This window comes from Arvicanthis niloticus, chromosome 9 (assembly GCF_011762505.2).
Source record: "Arvicanthis niloticus isolate mArvNil1 chromosome 9, mArvNil1.pat.X, whole genome shotgun sequence".
Taxonomy (NCBI): Eukaryota; Metazoa; Chordata; class Mammalia; order Rodentia; family Muridae; genus Arvicanthis; species Arvicanthis niloticus.
In genome coordinates, this window is record NC_047666.1 from 32,632,723 (window position 1) to 32,653,404 (window position 20,682).

General features: G+C 42.9%; 1 protein-coding gene across 4 annotated transcripts in view; it reads right to left on the reverse strand.

The window, feature by feature from the left end:
* The window catches only part of Adamts9 (ADAM metallopeptidase with thrombospondin type 1 motif 9), a 170,572-nt gene that overhangs the window by 108,556 nt on the left and 41,334 nt on the right, over positions 1–20,682 (reverse strand). For all 4 annotated transcript variants that reach the window (XM_076940139.1, XM_076940140.1, XM_076940141.1 and 1 more), the window contains 9 exons: positions 20,176–20,280; positions 14,464–14,609; positions 10,610–10,791; positions 10,383–10,519; positions 8,086–8,203; positions 7,741–7,836; positions 1,355–1,521; positions 1,133–1,262; positions 363–489 (listed from right to left, as the gene is read on the reverse strand). In XM_076940139.1, coding sequence (XP_076796254.1) covers positions 363–489; positions 1,133–1,262; positions 1,355–1,521; positions 7,741–7,836; positions 8,086–8,203; positions 10,383–10,519; positions 10,610–10,791; positions 14,464–14,609; positions 20,176–20,280 — 1,208 coding nt within the window. The remainder of the gene's footprint in view (positions 1–362; positions 490–1,132; positions 1,263–1,354; positions 1,522–7,740; positions 7,837–8,085; positions 8,204–10,382; positions 10,520–10,609; positions 10,792–14,463; positions 14,610–20,175; positions 20,281–20,682) is intronic.

A 20,682-nucleotide genomic window follows, 5' to 3' on the forward strand; every position in this document is an offset into this window, starting at 1 on the left:
GTGCACACTGAAACTTTTGTGCACATAATCTGCACAGTGTCTGTTCTGGATGGAAAGGGAACACCATGAGGATTCTTACATAATGTCTGACTTAGTGGTATGGCCAAAACCTAATCAATGGGTTGTGAAGATCAAGTTGTTTTCTGACAAGTGCTCTTCTCTGTTAACTATTTTTAATTCTTAGGAGAACAAGAAATCCAGAGTTATAGATCTTGACTAAATGGTTTTAGAACTGGCTGGAGCTTGTGTGAGGAAAACACTGGAAGGCTAGAAAAAGACTGGCAACTCTTGTCTCCATCACATCCCCCACAAAAACTCCCCTCAAGCCCACTTGAAAGATACAAGGAAAACAGAGGCCGCACCTCAAGTCACAGTCTGTGCCGCACGCTTCAGTGACGGGTCCTGGCTGGGGCAGCCGGTCACATCTTTGATCAGAAACGGTTAGCTGATCAGACTCCCTGGTGCAAACAAGTTTTCGTCTCCGCTCCCCTAAGCAAAGAGTAGGAATATTATGCCGAGGAAATAACCTGCTCTAAATAACTGAGATCAAGGACTCTCTTACACTTACTACCAAAGGCTAGACAGTAAGTATTTTCAATTTCCTTGGCCATATGATCTCTGCCACACTTCTTAATTCTCAGGACAGGACAAAACCTGTCCCATAGACAGATTGTTAACAAATTGATGTGTCCAGCCTCTAATAAAACTGTATTAATAAAAAGAGGGTGGGAGGGTGAATTTGATCCTGTTGCTATAGTTGGCTGACCCTAGTTTAACAAAAGGAAACAAAACGAATACAAATTATGGCCAGTAAAGCTACATGATAGAAAATTAAAGTGAGAGTATTGATTCTGCGTGGCTTCACACATACATTCAAACTTCTTAGGAGAAAATGCAGCGTGACCTGACATGACTTGAATCTTATAAAGTTCAACTTAACAACTGCAACAACCAGAAAGGTCTGAGTAAAAGAGGTGAGAAGATGCATGCAGTTAGAAGGTTTGCAGATTGCACGTACGTAGCTGTTCTTTAAAAAAAAAAATCAGTAAATCAGTAAATAAATGAAACAGAGCCCCTCACTCTCCAACCCTCATCCTCAAACCCATAGAGGCAGAAACTCTTGAGCAGATACCTTGGCAGGGCTTGCTGCATGCTTGCCACGGCCCGTGACTGTTCCAGTAAAATTGTTGAGGTTTGTCCTCAATTGGAATATTGAATGAGTACCGCACATCTGGGTTATACAACTTTCCCACGGACAGCACCTGCAATGTGTGGAGAGGTTGGGGAGAAGTCTGCTGGCCTGCAGTGCCGAGAGGAGAGAGAGAGAGCCACTGGCCATCAGCCGAGTGTTTACCTGAAGGAGAAGTTCTTCCTCGATCCTGTCCGAACAGTTCAGTCTTTCTACCACATTGTCAGATCCGCTGTACTCAATGACGGCGCTTCCCACTCTGACCTCCCTTTTGGACATGGAGACAACGAAGTCTCCATTTAGCAGGAATTCACCTTTACTGTTTGATAAAGCTGCAGATGGGAAAAGAGAATTGGGTGAGGTGCTGCCAGTGACCAGCTGTGTTGAAAATAAATTATATATATATATATATATATATATATATATATATATATATATGAAATATATGAAAGAAAGAACACCCTGCCTGGCAGGCAGGGTCTGGCAGAAGACTTGATGCTTTTCAGCCAGGCCATGATTCCACAGTCTTAGTTTCCATGTGACCTTGGGCTATCAATCTTTCTTGGACTCGGTTTCTTTACTTATAGAGATAAAGAAAACCACCTACCTACTATGGTTTCTATGTTAAACTAAGAGAAATATGATATAGAAGTCCTCAGTAGCCTGAAGTTAACCATACAACAGCAACAGTTGCAGGATTATAGATGGAGGCTGAAGTATTAATATCTGATATACACATAAGCCACTATATCAGACAACAGCAACCGAAGAAAAACCTTGTATTTTAGTGGGCTAAATTCCCTGTTTCTCACTCTGGCCTCAAACTTGCAACATCGCCCCAGCCTCTGCCTCCTGAGTGGTGGGGATCAAAGCAGTAGCCACAATACCTGGTATAACCAGAAATTCTCTCTAAAATGACTGTATTTCAATTTGCCATTGAACTGAGTCCTAAGAACACAAAACCTCCAACCACCTGATGTGACTGGGCAGCTTATGTCACAATAGCTCTGTGGATCCCGTTACTTTCCATTACAACAGCCAGGGCACGATCGACATTAAAACATAATTTGGTTAGATATAAGATAGGAGGGAGATACTTTCATGTTTTTAGATTAATTTTCTAAAGCTGAAAATCTCAGTGTGGGCTAGCAAGGTGGCTCAGTAGGTAAAGACACTTACTGCCAAGCCTTACAAACTGAATTCAATCCCCAGGACCCACATAGAAGGAGAAAACTTGTTCCCTCAAGTTGTCCTCTGACCTTCCTTATATACACAGTGGCACATGCATATCACTTCAATCAAATAAATAAAATGTTAAAAATATATATATATATATATATATATATATATATATATATATATTAAACCTGATGAGATCAATTTTCTTTAGCACTTGTCATACAATTTTGGCCCGTCTTCTACCCTGCATCCCATTCCCACATGGCCAGCCATTCCACTTGTAACAAGCAGCTTGTAATGTACTGTTTACCACACCTCTGTGAGACTGCTCTGTCACACATGTCACACATTTGTAGATACAGATGTACAAACAAGAAAAGTATGATTTACCAATCAGTAACTTCATTTACCAAGGCCGGCCAGCTTCTAACCAGCTTCTAATCTGTCTCCACAGCTTGGGAGACAGGAAAATTGTCCAAGAAGAGAGACAGCAAACATTTGTCAAGTAGGCAAATTCACTCACTCATTCATTCTTTCTCTTGTTTACACATAGAACCGAGATATGCCTAGGCTAAGCTCTTTAACAGCGTGGCACGTTTTGTTAGCCTGCAGGAACCTTTCCATACAGTTAAAACTACTTCACAGCTCACTCCTATAAACCCTAAGATCCCAACCTTTAGTCGGCCAGCGACAGATGCTGCTAAAATGAAAAGGTGACTGAAGCTGACACCCAGAGAGGAGAACAGAACAGGTTCATCCTGATGCTTACTTCCATATCTGGTGCGAGCCTCAGAAAACCCCATCTTACTCACTCTTAGCTCTGAATGCTGACGGCCAGCCAGCCGAGTGAGATGCAGGTTTCCAATGGGTCACAGAGAAATGTGATTGTTCCCTTGGCACCCCAGGGTGGTTCCAAAGCAGGTCACTTGTACATGATAGCATGATGTGTTGTCAACACCATCATAAGTCACATGCTAGCTACCCCAAACGGGGGTTGAGGGGTGAAGTGCCACGTGCCGGAGTTATAAATCGAACATCCATCTGGCTTTGTTTGCAAAGAACATGGTCTCTTCTGTGTTAAGCTTCAAGTCTTTTCCCTTGGCTTCAGCTGCTTCTCTTGCTTCTAACAGAACTGGGGGAGAAGGCCGCTCCTCACTACCTGTTTCTTATACCAGTTAGTAGTGAGTGCATAATGAGAGAAGACTTCAAATGATGTAAAACCCTTCTCACAGTTTGTTCCTATAAATGGTATGCCCGCAAACTTCTGTAAAGGTAGCACTAAACTGAAACTCTGGCTTTCTCTTGTGCTGCATGGCTGAGTGATTTCCCACAGCCAGAATTAATCCAGGGCTAAGCATCCCAGAGGCAAATAAGTATCACAAAAATGGTCACATCTCCTGAAGAGAGAGGAACAAGGCAGGGGCCGTACAACATGGTTTTAACCCAACAAGAGGGAATCCCCGTGGAAGGTGACCTTTGACTGGCAGGCTTTCTGCTTCAGTACCTCAAGAAACAAACCATTTCCCCAAAGCCAGAGTCCCCTGCTCCACTTCCTGCTAATGCGATTAGGGAAGCTAATTTCCTGAGTTGCTGTCTCTCCTGCCATCAGAACTAGGATACTGCAGAGGTTCCACTAGAAAAGAATTCCTCCTCAAAACACACAAGGAGAGTGCGAGACTTGACCAATCTTTACATAGCTATTGGGAATAAGGATGAAGGTTGCTTAGCAACAGAATGCAATGACTGAGCTTAGAAAAACAGGGTGGTGGGCTGTAAAGTACCTAAAGGGATGCTAACAGCACCTTGCTTCAAGCTAAGGGTAAATATGCACACACTCCAGCCTGGGTGACACCAGATCCTCCTTACAAACCAGATCTTCTTGAACCATTGTGAGGCTCACTCAGAGGTCTGTTTTCACACTCAGTGGGCTGTGACTTGTCATCAATGCTTGCACACTCCACATTGCTTTCAGAGAGGCTTCCCTTGGGTGGAGCAGTGGCTTCCCCATACTGCCCGTTCCTGATGACCAGTCCCCTTTAACTTTCTACTCATTCTTTCACGGGGAGATTAAGAAATGCCCAGGAGAGAAGAAAAGATTGTCAGCAGACTCCGCTTGAGGTCAGCCACCTCACACGTGCTGATTACAATCAACGGAACCGAGGCGGACAGTACTTGGACAGAGGTTATTTTCCCAAGGAAAATAGAAGAGAACTTTCCTCCTTTGGAACAGAGGGACAGAACAATTCAACCTGGTTTTTGGCTCTCAAGAAATGAATTTATAAGGGATACTTCATGCCATGCTCTTTAACTTAATTAGGATGAACTCAGAACATAAAAACTACTACAAGCTCAGATTTATAACTAAGTATGTGTGTGGGGGGGAAATGCCTGACATATTTTGAGCAGTTGTAGGATGGGATTCCCCAAAAGTAACTTGAAGGTGCTTTCCAGAAGCCTGTTAATTATCTTATTTTAACTCATGCATGTGTGAGTATGTGCATGTTCCTGTGCATATGCATGTTTGCGTGTCTGTCTGTGTGTCTCAGAACCTAGGCCCAATAAATGTTCAATTGTAAACACATGGTTCACAATTGAGCTACAATCCAGTCCTGTTCGTTTTCTTGTAAAGCTACCGCTCAATTTGATACTTGGTGGTAAAAAGCAGATGCAGCTGTTCAGTAATTAGTTACAAATAAGGCTTTATAGTCTTTTGAAAAAGATGAACCTTTATCTCCAGGGGAATTTCAGTTTCTATGAAGCACTAGCAATGGCTGTTTAGCAATCCAGCGAGTACTTAGGGTTTCTCATATGCACATTGCATCAGGAGCTAAAGATGCAGGCAACAGCCCTGACCTTAAACAACAAGGATTGTAGGGATGACTAAGTATCAAGTCCTATCTCCGTGATAGTAACGGCCTTCTTCCCGTGGCTTAGATCCAAACCTGAGAATTTTTTACTCCTTTGACTCTAACACACCTCTGACCTTTGTCTTTCTCCCTCTTTTTCCTTCCCCACTCCTCCTTTCCTTTTCTTTCTTTTTTCTGAGTGCGTCTCATGTAGCCCAGGCTAGCCTTAAACTCACTATGTAATTGAAGTAACCTTGAACTTCTGATCCTCCAGACTGCTGGAATTACAGTGCCTGCCATCATGTTTTGTTCATAGACTGCAAGGGACTAAACCCAGGGACAACAGCCCCTGGCCTTTCTTTTTCCCTCCTATACCACACTCAATCCATCAACAAATCAAGAGAGCTCCAAACTGAAGATGGATATGGGCCCCTTCCACTCAGCATCGGCTTCACACTCCTCACTGAGGCCAAGCCAGCTTCATTCCTCTTCAGAGCATCTTTCTCTTTATTCTTTATTCCTCTTTTTAAAAAATTTTTGAGACAATATCTTCCTATGTAGCCCAGAATGGCCTCAAATTCACATCATCCTGCCTTAGCCTTCTCTGTACTGGAGTTAAGGTCTATACCACCATGTTAAAAGTTCTTGACACAACTTCCTAACCAGAGGTGCTCAAAATAACACCACAACATTCCTCTGAAAACATCCAGCAGCAGCAGCTCAAAACCACCAACAGCTTCCTGTGTCCCTCAGAGTTTACAACAAGGTCCTTACAATAGTAACATGGTTCAAAATGATGTCTTCGTAAAACCATTTAGCTCTAAGATTCTGCCCTTGTATTCGGCAGCAGGCACACAGATCTCTGTCTGTTCTTTACAGAGCTCGACTTCAAAGACTTTGCACAGAGGGGCTGGGAACGATGAGTCAGAACAATGGCTGCACAACCGCACAACTGTTCAGGGAAGAAATACAACCACCCCACCCCCACTCAAATAAGTAGGTGTGTGTGTGTCTCTATAGGCTTGTAAGCCCAGGGGGTATGGTTGCCAAATGCAAAGGGATCATTTGCTGGCCCTCGGGCTAGCTCTGGGTTCATTAAGAGTCCTGATAAGAGTAATAAGAGAGATAGAGCAGGGGTAGGTGATATGATCTGCCCTGGTGCACATGCGCACACATTCCACCACCATCTCCACACATACCTACCCAAAGCCTTTACAAAGACTCCCTCCCCCTACAACAACTTTCTTTTATGGTCTGTTTCTATGCTGTAAACGTTTCGTCTCCACCTTATCCTTGGAATCCTCTTTCTGTGTGCTGCTTATATTTCCAATATCATTTATCACCTTCTTCCAGTATGGACCATGCTAATTAGGTTTCTGCTTATTGTCTTTCTGGACCCATGAGATGAAGGCTTCAAGAAGAGCTTTGTGATTTGAATCTGTTTTGTTGTGTTGAAAGCAATGCTGGTACAGGATAAGCAAGAGACTACGGGACGGTGACACAGCAGAAAAGACCTCAGCAGAGTCACACATACTATAGCATGACTAGCATGCCTGGCTATGAATATATGAGCGCCTACAGACATTTCAACAATGCAGAAATTTGATTCAACAAATATTTGTTATCATGTCTGAATGCTTGGAGCAGTCCTCTATAGGCTTCTCTCAGATGGGCAAATAGAATTCCTGTCAGCACATTCTAGGAGAAACAGTAAATCGCTTTTTTTTTTTTTTTTTTTAAAAAAAAAAAACAAGGACTACTCAGCAAGACAGCTTTGATTTCTTCTAGAGCCAAGTAGCAGCTATGGTCAAGCCCCGAGGCCCGAGGAGCCTAGTTGTACAAGGTAACCTGCCAAATCCCTTTCTGTCACTCTGCTCTTCCTGTTCTTCCCTTCTTGCAGTGGGCAAATCTCATAATTACATAAGATGATCTGAAGAGCAAGAAGGTGATCTGGGTTGGAAGGCTGCTAAAAAAAATCAGCAGAGGTCTTTGGTGTGTTGTGGTTTTAAATGAGGAATATGTATGGACTAATTATGTGGTCAATTACAAGAAAATATATAAAATAACATGTGTGAGGGAAAAAAATTTGAAAAACCTATAACATAGGCTGATTTCTATAATGATGGCTTAAAGAATGCATGTCATGATAGACTCTTCTGGAAAGGAGAAATGGAGGTACATACCAGGATTAATAAAATATGGAATAGGCCTAAAAAGAGTCTGCTCCTGGTTAGAGCTGATAACATAAAAATGAAGTCAAATAATGCTTCTTAGAAAACATGCTCTGTGACATCTGCACTAGAGTCAGAGGGTATTCATAAGCTCTGGTGCAAATCCCCTGCTCCTGAATACCACAGCAACATAACCCTTGAGTCAGTGGTCTGAGGGGGAATTCAGGAGAAAGAATAAAATAGTGGACTTCAAGATCATTTTCTTTATGGAAGGAAGCTTGCAGTGAGAAACAGAGGAAAGAAGTAGTGAGTGCCCTCTGCTCCAGAAGGAGACTCAGGATTCCTGTGCTCTTACCCAGGTAGTTGTCATCCTCAGACTTCCCTGAGAAGCTGTGCTGCCGTACATCAATGCTGGTAGCACCAGCTGGAATTCGGACCACAGTATTGTAACCTGCAAAGAATTTGGCAGAAAAATCAGTATTCTGCTGAACATTACACATCCTCTAAGGACGGAGGAATAAAAGGCGGGCAACGAAGAACAAAGACAATTACCTCTACGAGACACCTGATAGCCAGATTAATAATATACCACAGCAAGGCTGAATTTGCCCTTCACGGTAATACTTTTCTGTATTATATGAAGTTAACAATTTATGTTAAAATGTTTCCTTCCCACCGATTCATAGGAGCAGATTCTTACCATAATGGACTGTGTTAAATGTTCCTGCCACTGTTTTGCATGAAGAATTATCGCCACCACAAATCCCACATTTATCTTTCCGGGCCTTTGAGTTTAAAATATGATCACATCCAGCTTGCTTTTTAAAAGAAAACAATTGAAATGAGTGGTAAGTACTACAGAGATCACCAAATGGCAAGTCATGCATTCCTGTCAGTGATAAGAGTCCACAAATGACAAAGAAGCCATCAGCTTTAAAACTTGCAAAGGTTGGGGACTCAAATTGTCCTCGGTTCACAATTTAAGATGTGGTCATTGAACCCACAGTCACCTAACAGCCTGGATGCTGTAGACATAGTGAACCCCTAGGCCAGTGGTTCTTAACCTATGGGTCACAACCCCTGTGGGGTCTACAGACCTTTTCATAGAGATCACCTAAGACCATCAGAAAACATAGATATTTACATTATGGTTCCTAACAGTAGTTAAACTACAGTTATGAAGTAGCAACAGAATACAAATTTATATTTGGGAGTCACCAACACATGAGGAACTGTATTAAAAGGTCACATCATTAGGAAGGGTAAGAAGCACTACACTAGACCCTCCTCTCTAGTGAATCAGAACCAGCATTTCAACCAGTTTTACCAGATGCTTCATATACAGATTAAAGTCTGAGACATAATGATCTGTGCAAAAGCAGAGTAAATGAAAAAAACTGTCCAGAAAGGAAAGTTAAAGGAGGGCAGCGATGCTGGTGTCACACCAGAGAACTGCACAGCCAAAGGGACAAATCAAATCGCTCCCTGCTGGACCCTGCTGGTGTTTAGAATTCCAACATTGAGATGTTCCAAATTATCAAGAGACATTGGGAGTCTGTTTTGCTGTGCAATCTGCAAGGTTGAAACATTTTCTCTGCATACCTGGCAAAGTATGACAGGGCAACCTGTTTCCCTAGCAAAGCAACGAAGAGGTGTGCGCTGAGCTCCTGGGAGGACCCTGGCCAGTAACAGCCAAGGCTGCAGGAGAAGAGAGCCTTCTCGTGTCTTGTTTTTTAGTGCATATTTGTCTTTGAGAAGCTCAATGCTTTGCAATTGAGTGGAATGACAAGAGAGCCAGTGCAAGCTGAGGGGTAGGCAAGCCTCTTAGGTACGCTCTCTTCTTAAATATTTAATTTTATGTATGTAGATGTTTTGCTTGCATATGTATGTGAACCACATGTATTTGTCTTCAGAGGTCAGAAGAAAATATCAGATCCTCTTGGAACTAGATTTAGGGGATGGCTGTCAAATGCCATGCAGGTGCTGGGAACCCTACACAAGTCCTCTACAAGAGCAGCTGGTGTTCTTAACCATTGAACCATCTCTCTGGCCCCTTAGGTGATTTTCTTTTCTTTTTTTTTAATTATTTATTTATTTTATGTATATGAGTACATGCTGTCTTCAGACACACCAGAAGACAGCATCAGATCTCATTACAGATGGTTGTGAGCCACCATGTGGTTGCTGGGAATTGAACTTAGGACCTTTGGAAGAGTGGCCAGTGCTCTTAACCGCTGAGCCATCTCTCCAGCCCATAGGTGATCTTTCAGTCAAACCTGATCCACTAGTAACTCTAGTTGGCTCATGGGCCACCTACAGTGAACACTTTCATCAGTTTAGAACTTGGCTGAGCTATCAATGATTTCTGATTAGTGAAAACACATGATAGTGTCATGCCCTGAGACATCAGTCAGACTCTTTGTACATTGCCATGAGTTTCTCAGCTCACTTTCCAACACTAATTGGCCGGCATGGTTTGGGTGAGGCAATTGTAGTTAAAAATGACAGAGACATTTGGAAGAGACTAGCTTCTCCTCCTTCCATTGTTCTGAAATACAGGTAATTCAACCAAGAAACACTTCTGTTAGGAAGCTCTTGAGGTTTTAACTTTGAGCACTCAGTTAGTTATGGTGTGTGTGTGTGTGTGTGTGTGTGTGTGTGTGTGTGTAAGGAAGTTCTTGGGTTTAACCTTAATCACTCAGTTATGGTAAAGATGTGTGCATGTAAATTGGTATAGTAAATATTCAGTGAGAACTTTTGCATAGATCGTCATAGAGACTGAAAGCATCAAGAAAAATCTAGAATAGTGTTTCTCAAATTTTGGTACAACATGCATCAGAATCATATGATGAAGACAGAATGGCATCCATGGACTACACCTGGAGAAACACTGACTAAAAGCTAGTCACAGATAAAAGCAGCTGTCATTCTATTAAGGAAGGCACAAATCAATTTGGTAACGGGACATTTGATGAAGAAAATGTCACATGGACTCACCCGGCAAAGGCCTTGGACACAGATGTCATTGGTGTCTTGGCCACAGGGGGTTCCGTCAATCACTCTGTCTCGGAGCTGGTAGTAGGCTGTATTTCCTGCCACTCTGCAGAACAACTTGCATCGGTCCTTCATCAAAACTAGAGAGGAAGATTGTGATGCAATGTGACTTCCATGCCTGGACCGAAGGCCAGCCTGTCAGCCACACGCTCCAGCCCCAGTACACTTACTTCCACTGTACTTAGGGACCCAGCGCACACTGGGCAGCAGACCATTGATGTTGAAGTGCTTGCCATCAAAGTGGGCACACTGCTCCTCACGGAAGTCTCGCTTCTGCTTCTGGCAGGGCTCAGTGTTACAGGATTTGAACTTCATTCTCCGCCCTACACAGTACTTCCCACCATTTTTGGGCCTGAGAAAATGGAAAACAACAAACACAATGTATTGGAAACTATGTCTCAACTCTTCATGACTTCAGCTATGACTTGCTGGGTCTTAAGGAAGCAACTTTGAGTTAGCAAATGATAGAAGAAGAAATCACTTGAGCACTTGAAAGCAAAAACCTACCTGAAGCTGTTGGGCCAGTATTTTTAGTTTGTCACATTTATGTCCTGTGTCCCCGCCCATGGAGCCACAAGGCTACCCCACCCTTGCATCCCATAGAAGGTTCTCTAACCTATCCATCCTGTTAGGGTCCCATCTTGTCCTCAACACTGAGTACTTATCTGTGGACTCAAAGCACTCTCTTGGGTGGCTTCTACTTCAAGTCTCTGGGCTACTCCTGAAGGCCTCTGCATCCTTACTGTGTTGGGGCTGGATTCACCACAGTGATCATCTCCAGAGACTTCTTGGACAACCCTGGGCCACTCATCTACTCAGGGTTCCCCAGTCTTCCAGCTTGATTCTGCTCATTTTAAGAAAGATACTGACCACTAATTCTATGAAAATAATCCAGCGGTTTACCTCTGCAGAGCAGCTGCTTGTGGCAACCTTGTATGTCCCAGGCCCCTTATCCATGAGACCAATTGGCCTCCCTACCTCTGTATCCTGCAGGAGGTCCTCCTCCCCCAATAAGGACATGGCTCCAGATTCAGGTTTGCATTCTATAGCCCTTCAACTCCTCTGGGTCCAGCTTTGCTCAAGTGTCAATGTAAGTAAATCAGTCAAACGTTGTCTGGCACTTAAAACTGTGAAATGGGATGTGGCTAGTTTATGTGTGGGTTTTGTGGTTGTTTTCCTTGAGACTAGGTTTTTAGACTATACCAGGCTGTCCTAAAACTCCCCACGGAGCTGAGGATGACCTTGAACTCCCAATCCTCCTATCCCGCAGCTCCAGAGTGGTGGAGTTACAAGCATGCATCACCAGACTTAGATTTTTGTAAAGCTGTTTTGAAGATAGTATGTCAAGCATGAAACAAAACACCTGAGGTTGGTTTTGTTCCCTTCTCCCAAGTGACTGTAGTCCTTCAACTGTAAGAATTTTGTAGGAAAAGGTAGTGCTGCCACTAAATTGTTTCCAGTTGGTCCTCTACCTTGACCCCCTCACAAGAGACCACAGGAACACACCACCTTCCACTGCTTGTCATTTTGTCCTGCCCCATCTTCTTTCCAACAACTCTTCTTTTGGAACAGCATACATGCCATATGTTCACCTTTGACCCACTTCATAGGAGTCGGAGAAAGCGCCCTAGCTTCCTTACCTCTGTGTCGCTCAAATAGGTACACTTTGCTGACACGCCGTAGTGCAAATTTACTCTCGGCATGAAACTTTGCACATGTCTTTTCCAGATGTGACCCAGAGTATAAGTTACACAACTCCCCTGCCCCCAGCTATCAGCAGCTGGCCAAATTCATCAAAGAGGTCGGGGAGACCTCAGAACCCTTGAACAGCTCAGAACACACAACTATCTCAGAATACCATGGAGCTCCAAGAGAAAGTTTACAGTTTTTCTGTCTCAGTGAATTTTTTGGAGTAATCCTAACTATAAGAATTGAATTTTGAAGGGGAAAAACAAACCAACCAACCAACCAACCAAACAAACAAACAAACAGGTTTTGTTCTGTATTTCAAGCAGAGGTTTTAGGGGCTGGGAGACTTGTCAATCATGACCATAGCAGGGCGGGAGGAGGCTGTAGGTGGTGAGGTTGGTTTTGGCTTCCAGTCTTCCCCTCTCCTTACCGTCCCGAGCTCCAGTTTCCCCCTTTAACACATGTCTTCAATCCCAGCACTCTGCATATCAAACTCAGTCTGTGACTTTCTTTTTTTGTGTAAAGGCAGATTATAATTTCCTCCTTACCTCTGCATATGGCTTTAATGAATGCAAATGTGCCCTTTTGAACTGTATGTCTCCTAGACAATGTGGTTCCTATCAGATTTGTGTGTACCGTATAATACGGAAATCTATAACCATAAACCTTTCAGAATGGAAAAAAATAATCTCATAATTAAAAAATTTGTTTGGCTACTACTATTTTTTCCCCATGGAGGCACATACTGAAACTATAGGAAATTCAGCTTTGAAAATACCATTAGCTGTATCTCCCAGTTAAAAAGGTCTTTCAAGGTTACTTTGTGCCAAATAGAAATTGAAAGGACTTTGGGAAACTGAGAGATTAATTATCCCGCTGTACCGGCAGGCTTAGGTCATTCATTCAGTGTTACACAACCCCCAACCTGTTAAATTTGGGATCATACACCCTCTAGGTTAGGAAGGAGTTTTTGCAAACACTATTGCAGGTGCATCCTACTCTTAAAGACAGCCAAGTTTTTGTCTACAAATTGGATGGAACAAAAATATCAACTGCTTTGTATATTTACATGAATTAGGGAAATCAGAGTTGGGTTAACTCAAGAAATATTCTCCTGAGATAATGAAGGTGGGCTGGTTCCTATGCTTCTAGCCTATCAGCAGAAGCTGATGGCTAAGAGAGGAGAATTTCTGTTCCAGAGTTAGATGAGAAGTTAGAGGTTTCAATCGACTTGAACGATCCTTTCTGATGGGGTATGACATGGGACTGATGTCTGTATTGCTTCATTAGTTAATGGGTCTTCCATTAAAACCAGTTCTCAACATTTTAAAAATAGCTCATTCTAATCAATGCTTCAAAACCTGGGGGGTGGGGGGTGACAATTACTCAACTTCTTGGGTTCTTGCCACCGAATCTGACAATCTGAATTTGATCCCTGAAGTAAGACCAGAATGGATGCCCTCAGGTCATTCTCTGACCCCCACATATGTGCCGTGGCGTCCATGTGCATAAGCATGCGCAAGCACACAGGAATACATATGTAAAGGAATTTAAGCCTGTGTGTTGCATCTGTACTGACAAAAATAACATTTAGAATTTATTTTTTGTAACGAAACATATGAGTCCTGATTTTTAAAAGTAAGATTTTTATAAGAAGTTACTATGATAAGAGCCCTAGTAGGAAATATCAAGTTCATCTTTTTTTTCAAATTGACAAATTTGAAATTTCATTGTAATTTTGAAATTTAAACTATCTTTGAATTTAAAAGCAAAATAGAAGCGCCCAGAAAGAATAATTGTCTGACTTTTAAAACTAGACTTTTGTTCTGATTTGTTTCTCTTTTCTCTTTTTCTATTTTCTATTTGTTTGTCTTTTCCTATTTCCTATTTTCCTGTTTCCTATAGACCCGATTCAGGATAGGTTCTTTCCTGCCATCAGAAATCCCTGAGCCAAATTTGCAACAAAATAACAAGATAATGATCCTCAAGACTGATGGTGTCTCTTCTTGCCCCAGTTAGTGCTGGATGCACTAACTTGTGATTTCTCTTCTCACTCTGAGCATGCTATCCCACACTCTAGGGTTCAATGACATATCCTGATCACTAAAAACAGCCAATGCAAAAGCACCAATTGTTTGGCAGACAAACTTAATGAATAGCAGCATATCTGGAAAGGAAAGGAATACCAGGGAATTAAAGTGCCTTGGGTACCCTGGGCCTCCCAGCCCTGGAAGGCCACCAGCTCTCTCTCCTCAGCCCCCAGCTGAAGAATTTCTTTTGAATACTTTTCCATCCCTCTGCACAAGAGATGACAGCAATCCCTTCTGGAACTTACTCTGGTCTGTTGCACTCTCTGATGGCTGTTTTGATGCCTCCTCCACATGTTCTTGAGCAGGTCCCAAAGTGACTCCAACTTCCCCAGGATCCATCTATTGCAGGGCCCTCCATTTCTTTGGGAACACAAAATCCAAACTTGCAGTGCTGTGTTTAATAAGGGGAACAGTGAGGGAGAGCTTGGGGCTGTGAGCCATCCTAGGACCAGCTGTCCACCAAACACATCACACTTTTAAGTGTCCCCCTCCATGTGCTGATTTGAAACACTACAAATCTGCCATTTCTATGTGTAATTGATATTGCAGGCATTGTAATATCCTGCTCATTGATTTTTAGGTGGTGTTTGCATTTACAGCTTGCTCTAAAAATTACAAGCCAGTAAGAGGCTCTATGGTGAATGGGTAGCTCTAATGGCCAACTTTAAACTGCTCAATTAGTCTGTGTACTTGGAAAAATAAGGAGTGGAAATGGGGCACAGACAGCAGAGCTGAGCCAATCAATAATGAATTAGAAAATTTGCAGAATCTACTAGCAAGGCTTCAAGACTCCACAATCTCGCTAAAATCAAAAGCTTTATTAATAGCACTGATTTGAAAACCCCAATTTTGATTACAGTGGAGGAGGGGGAGTTAGCTACTTAATTCTTCTGAACCTACTTCCACAAAAGCACTTAGGATCAGACTAAAGCAAAGGGGTCGATTACAGAGAGTCCTAAACTTTATTACATTTTTTTTCTCTTGTCCTGGTGATTTCAGACTCTCCAGCCTGGAGCAGGAAGAGGCCTGTGATGTTAAAAATAATGATAATAATAAAAACACAACAAAACTCCCCAGCAAGACAAGGAGTGGAGGAGCCCACTTCAACTCCCTGCTTTTGTTCATGTGTGACATAAAGCCAGGCAACTGAGCTGGGGACAAAAGAAGAGGCTGTAGCCACAGCCACAGGGGGGTGATTCCTGTGGCTCTCTTGAACCTCTGAAGTGGAGCTGGACTGTTGTGATGTCTCTGTGGGGGAGGGAAAGGGAGAAGTGAGGGGCAGAAGAAGGTGGAGGGCTTAGTGGTTTGCAGAGGCAAACAAGAGACAGGAAAAGGACACAGAAGAATGATCCCTCCCAGGAAAGAAAGGTGTGGTGGGGAATGGATGAGTACAATCTTGGGCTATCCTTGCCTCTTCCTCTGTAACCATCTTCTCAAGGCATCTGAGAAAGGGCTATCTGATATGATGCTGGAAACCTGGCTCAGATCTTCAGTAAGAACAATATAGCCTCTATACCACAAAGCCATATCTCCAGCCATGAGGTGATTTGTTTTTCTTCTGTTGTTTTGAAGACAATCCTTACTAGCCTGAAACTCTCTATGTAGATCAGGCTGCCCTTGAACTCACATAGATCCACTTGCCGATGTTCTAGAATTAAAAATATGCACTATAATGTCCAGACTATAAAATCTTTGGTCCTCTCCACAACTTGTCTCTAGATCCTGCTTTGCTCATAAGTAGCATCACAGATCACAATGACCCTTCAAATGCTCAAGAGGCCACATGTGGTTGGTGGCTGTCCTGGGTTGCATGAGAAAGTGGGTCGAACAAGCTCTGGGGAGCAAGCCAATAAGCAGCACTCCTCCATGGTCCCTGCGTCAATTCCCGCCTCCAGCCTTCTTCCTTGGCTTCTCTCAGTGAAGAAGTGTGATCTGAACCCGTGAGCCAAATAAATCCTTCTTTCCCCAAGTCACTTTTGCCATGGTGTTTTATCATGACAACAGAAAGCTAGGACAACAATCAAGCATTAAATGGCTAGTGGATTGAGTTGAGATCAGATCAGACTTGGATGTATGCATGTGCACACACACACACACACACACACACACACACACACACACACACACGTGCTAGTATGTGTCTCTGTGTGAGCACAGAGTAGTATTCGTATGTGCCCATAGATGCATGTACAGAGGCCATAAGAGAAAGTGGATGTCCTTCTGTTTTACTTGCTATTGTATTCTTTTTGAGACAGTGTGTCTCATTCATCCTGGAGCCAGACTGATTCCCAGCAACCCCAGGTGATCCTCCTGTTTTTTCCTGTAATTCCTGTTGCAGGCCTGTGTAGGGCCATGCATAGCTGGTTACATGAGTTCTGGAACCTGATCCCCGGTTCTCAGGCTTGTGCTGGAAGCACTGCTACCCACTGAGTCATTTTCGGCCCCAGCCTTTCTTGGATTCATACGTTATTTTCCACATATGCACTTTTCTAAGAGGTCACAAAGGGGGATGTGGAGGTCAAGTTCGTTCAGGTCATGTTTGTTCTGAGTCTTAAAACAAGAGAGTTTCAAACTTCAGCCTCACAAACAGGATTGAAATAAAAATGTTTGTGGGCTTAACAAAGAGAACAGAGAAAATAAAGAGACATTAGTAGTGAGCCATTCATCAACATAACATTGTAGTAGAAATCTTGCTCAAAATAGATTACTGCCTAATCAGCAGGGCAGAAAGAATGGGAGGGGAGGGGGAAGGGCCTGGACAAAAAGCAAGAATGAGCTGGAGAAAAGAAATACACTGTCACACCTGAGTAATCAACATGAAACAAACAAACAAAATAATCGCAACTTCTATGCCAACATAAACATCTCCTTTGGCATCTACAAAATGTATACAGATTCCAAACAATAGAAGATTATCAATCTCTGTATCTATCTCTCTTTATCTCTCTGTCTTTATTCCTACATCTATCTCTCTTTGATAAGAACTATTAGACATGACCAAACTTCTAAAACACAATTAAGAGTGTAACTTATTTTCTCTATACAACCATTTTTCGAAAATGGGTTGACACTGGTCTGTACCTATTCCGTGGAAGGCTTAGACTCCATTCTCTAGCTGAATTCATTAACCATTGAAGAAGACAAGGTCTTCTGGAAGGCTGCCTAAAAGCACCCCCTACCCTTCACACACACACACACACACACACACACACACACACACTCCATCAGAAGCTAGGAGAATGTCTTGAATTCCTTTCTCTTCTGATTGGCTGCAAAAATAGAAGCTGAGAACCTGGCACAGCAGACCTCCTCTAAAGCTGTGGTCCAGAATTATTGGGAAACCATGAAACTGCATGGAGCTTGGGAGTCCCTTCATGATGGGTTCACTAAATACAAGCCAGTTCATCATATTCTTGGGAGTGCTTCTTTGTGGTGGTTTTCTCAGCAGTAGCATGTGTCAGAAACAGACACAGTGGGTGGGTGCATCAGAAGACAGATGAAGAACCACAATATAACAACCTATGATTTTGCTGAGATCAGTCAGTCTTAGTGATCTGGGCCAACTCTACCCTAATCAAGGAAGCAAGTTGTCAGGTAGGAATCATGCTTATTGTTATTTACTGTCAATTGGTGGCAGACCCTGGGCTACTGTGTTTAGAAGGACTTAGAAATCACATCTTGATTATGTAAGGATTAGTGTCATATTCAATTTTTAAGAACTGCTATGGAAACCCCGAGAAGTACATTCCCACAAAAACCTGTGATCCTGCACCCACTGACACACTAAGTTTTATTTGATTCACTTATTTGTTTTACATGTATCGGTGATTTGTCCTCATATGTCTGTATGCCACATGCATAAGATTATAGACAGTAGTGAACTGCCATGTAGGTGCTGGGAATTGAACCTGTGTCTTCTGGAAGAGTAGTCAGTGCTCTCAACAACTAGGCCATCTCTCCACCCAGACATACAAAGGTAAACTCTCCACAAGAAATTCGAAATTGGCCCTGAGTAGTCTGTTATCCCAGGTGGACCTCCATTCTCCCACCACCTCTCTGCCCACCTTCATCAGACTTGTGCATCTGGAACCATACAGCCAAAGGATACCCATCAGAGGCCTGCCACACCAGGCCATTGAGGTTAACCCCCCTCTCAATACCAACCACAACAGGAAACGTCCAGGACCAAAGCCATCCAGATGGCTAAAGGCCCTGGAAAGAACACAATCAACATGACACCTTTAGAGCACAGCTACCCTATTAGAGCAAGCCCTGGCTATTCTAACACAACTGAAGCACAAGAATCCTTAAATCCAATCTTATAAAGATGATAGAGGCTTTTAAAGAGAAAATAAATAAATCACTTAAAGAAATACAGGAAAACAGAAACAGGTGAAGGAAATAAATAAAACTGTTCAAGACCTGAAAATGGAAGTAGAAACAAAGAAAACACAACTGAGGGAATCTTGGGGATAGAAAACCTAGGGAAGAGAACAGGAACAGGTGTACAGGAGATGGAAGAGAGAATCTCAGGCATAGAAGATACAATAGAAGAAAGTGATACATCAGTCAAAGAAAATGTTAAATTTCTAAAATTCATGACACAAATCATCTAGGAAATCTGGGATACCATGAAAAGACCTAACCTAAGAATAATAGGAATAGAAAAAGGTGAAGAGTCCCAGCTCCAAGGACCAGAAAATATGTAGCAGATGTATAGCTTGGTCTTCAGGTGAGTCCTGAACACCTGGAGTTGGGGCTATCTCGAAAGATGTTGCCTGCATGTGGAATATGTTCTTTTATCTGGGCTGCCTTGTTTGGTCTCAGTGGGAGGAGGATGTGCCTAGTCCTGAAGAAACTTGATGTGCCATGGTAGGGGCACGGGGGCGGAGGCAGGGGTGTAGGCCTCCACCCTCTCAGAGGATTAGGGGAAGGGAAAGGGGAGAAGTATTGTGGGAGGGGGTGACCAGGAAAAGGGGCAGTGAGTGGGATGTAAAGTGAATAAATAAAATAAAAATAAGAATAAATTAGAAATCAAATAAAAAAATTTAATTTTAAACAAAGAATATACTTTTTCTCTCTTCCCTCCTTCCCTTCCTTCCCTTCCTTCCTTCCTGTCTGTCTTTCTGTCTTTCTTTCTGTCTTTTCAGATGATGAAAGTTCTAGAAGCTAGTATGTCTATTGTTTCTTGTTGAGCTATTACTTCAGAAAGCTCCACTTTGAATTAATGTTTTAGGCCCCAGCCCTGGGGAAGACAGAGGGTGAGCTGACTTTGTCCTCAACTTAATTCAAAACCATCTTCCGAAATACAGTTTGACCAGATACTTTCCACATTCTCTGTTTTCTTCCATCATCACCACCTTGAGAGACGAGTGATGAAAACAGAGAGCTTATGTTCGGCTACTGGGAAGTGAAGTCACTCAGAGGGTGACTTCAGGGTCTGTCAAGCAACCCACTGTCCCTCAGAAGCAAGAGGCAGAGCCATGGGAGAGAGGGTCCCTGCAAGGGTTTGGTGCAGTTCTTCCCCAGATGGTTTGGCTGATCTCAGGGGAAACGCTTGATTTGTTTTGTTTTGTTTTACTGGGTTAAGATATGTCCCAGGTAACATCACGGCACTATATAAAAGAAAATGATATATTTGGTAAGAAGTCTAGGAAAATAGCAATGCAGACACCAGGCTTTCAGGGTCACGGCATTTCTTTGATTCTAATGTGCTCATTCCTAATACCTTTTCAGTGCCATTCGCAGAAGAGGAAAAAAAAATCAACCACACATTAAATGTTTTATATGTTAAAATTGCTTCACAGCACTCAATTGTAAGCCACGCCTTCATCCTCAAAGGGATATGTATGCTGGAGCACACCATGATATAGCACATGCCACCATACCACACGGACTCCATCCAAGTCAGAAGCATTTCTGTCTCAGGAGAACAGGCGACACGGGGTGCTACTTGCCTTTCCAGGCTCACACTCGGTTCCATCTGCCCAGGGTGTGTGCTGGGTCCTGCAGCCTTTGTGTGCTCCGTCCACATTGTTGCACCAGAGCCGTCTGCACTGCATCTGTTCCATTCAAGGGAAGAGGAGACGAGGTGTAAGCAGGAAGACCAAGAATCCCTTTCAACTCACGCTTTGCTGGTGGTAAAAGTTGGCTTTCAAAGGGATTTTTTTTTTCTTTCTTGGTATGACATATTTATCATTATTACATACTCCAAAATGCAGTCACCCAAGACACATTTCTGTTCTGGCAAGAGATATGGTTCTGTAAAACGGGGGACTGCCTGAAAGAGCCTCTGACACATTCATGACATCATAGGGTCCTTTGTCAGTTCTTTCTCCCATGCTAATGATGAGGAGACTGAGGGCAGAGGGATGAGGACTCACTCTCAGCATTACACTAGGATTCTGTAAGCGGCTGGGACTTGAATTTTGATTTGTTTTAGCTCAGAAATCAGTGTGTTTGTG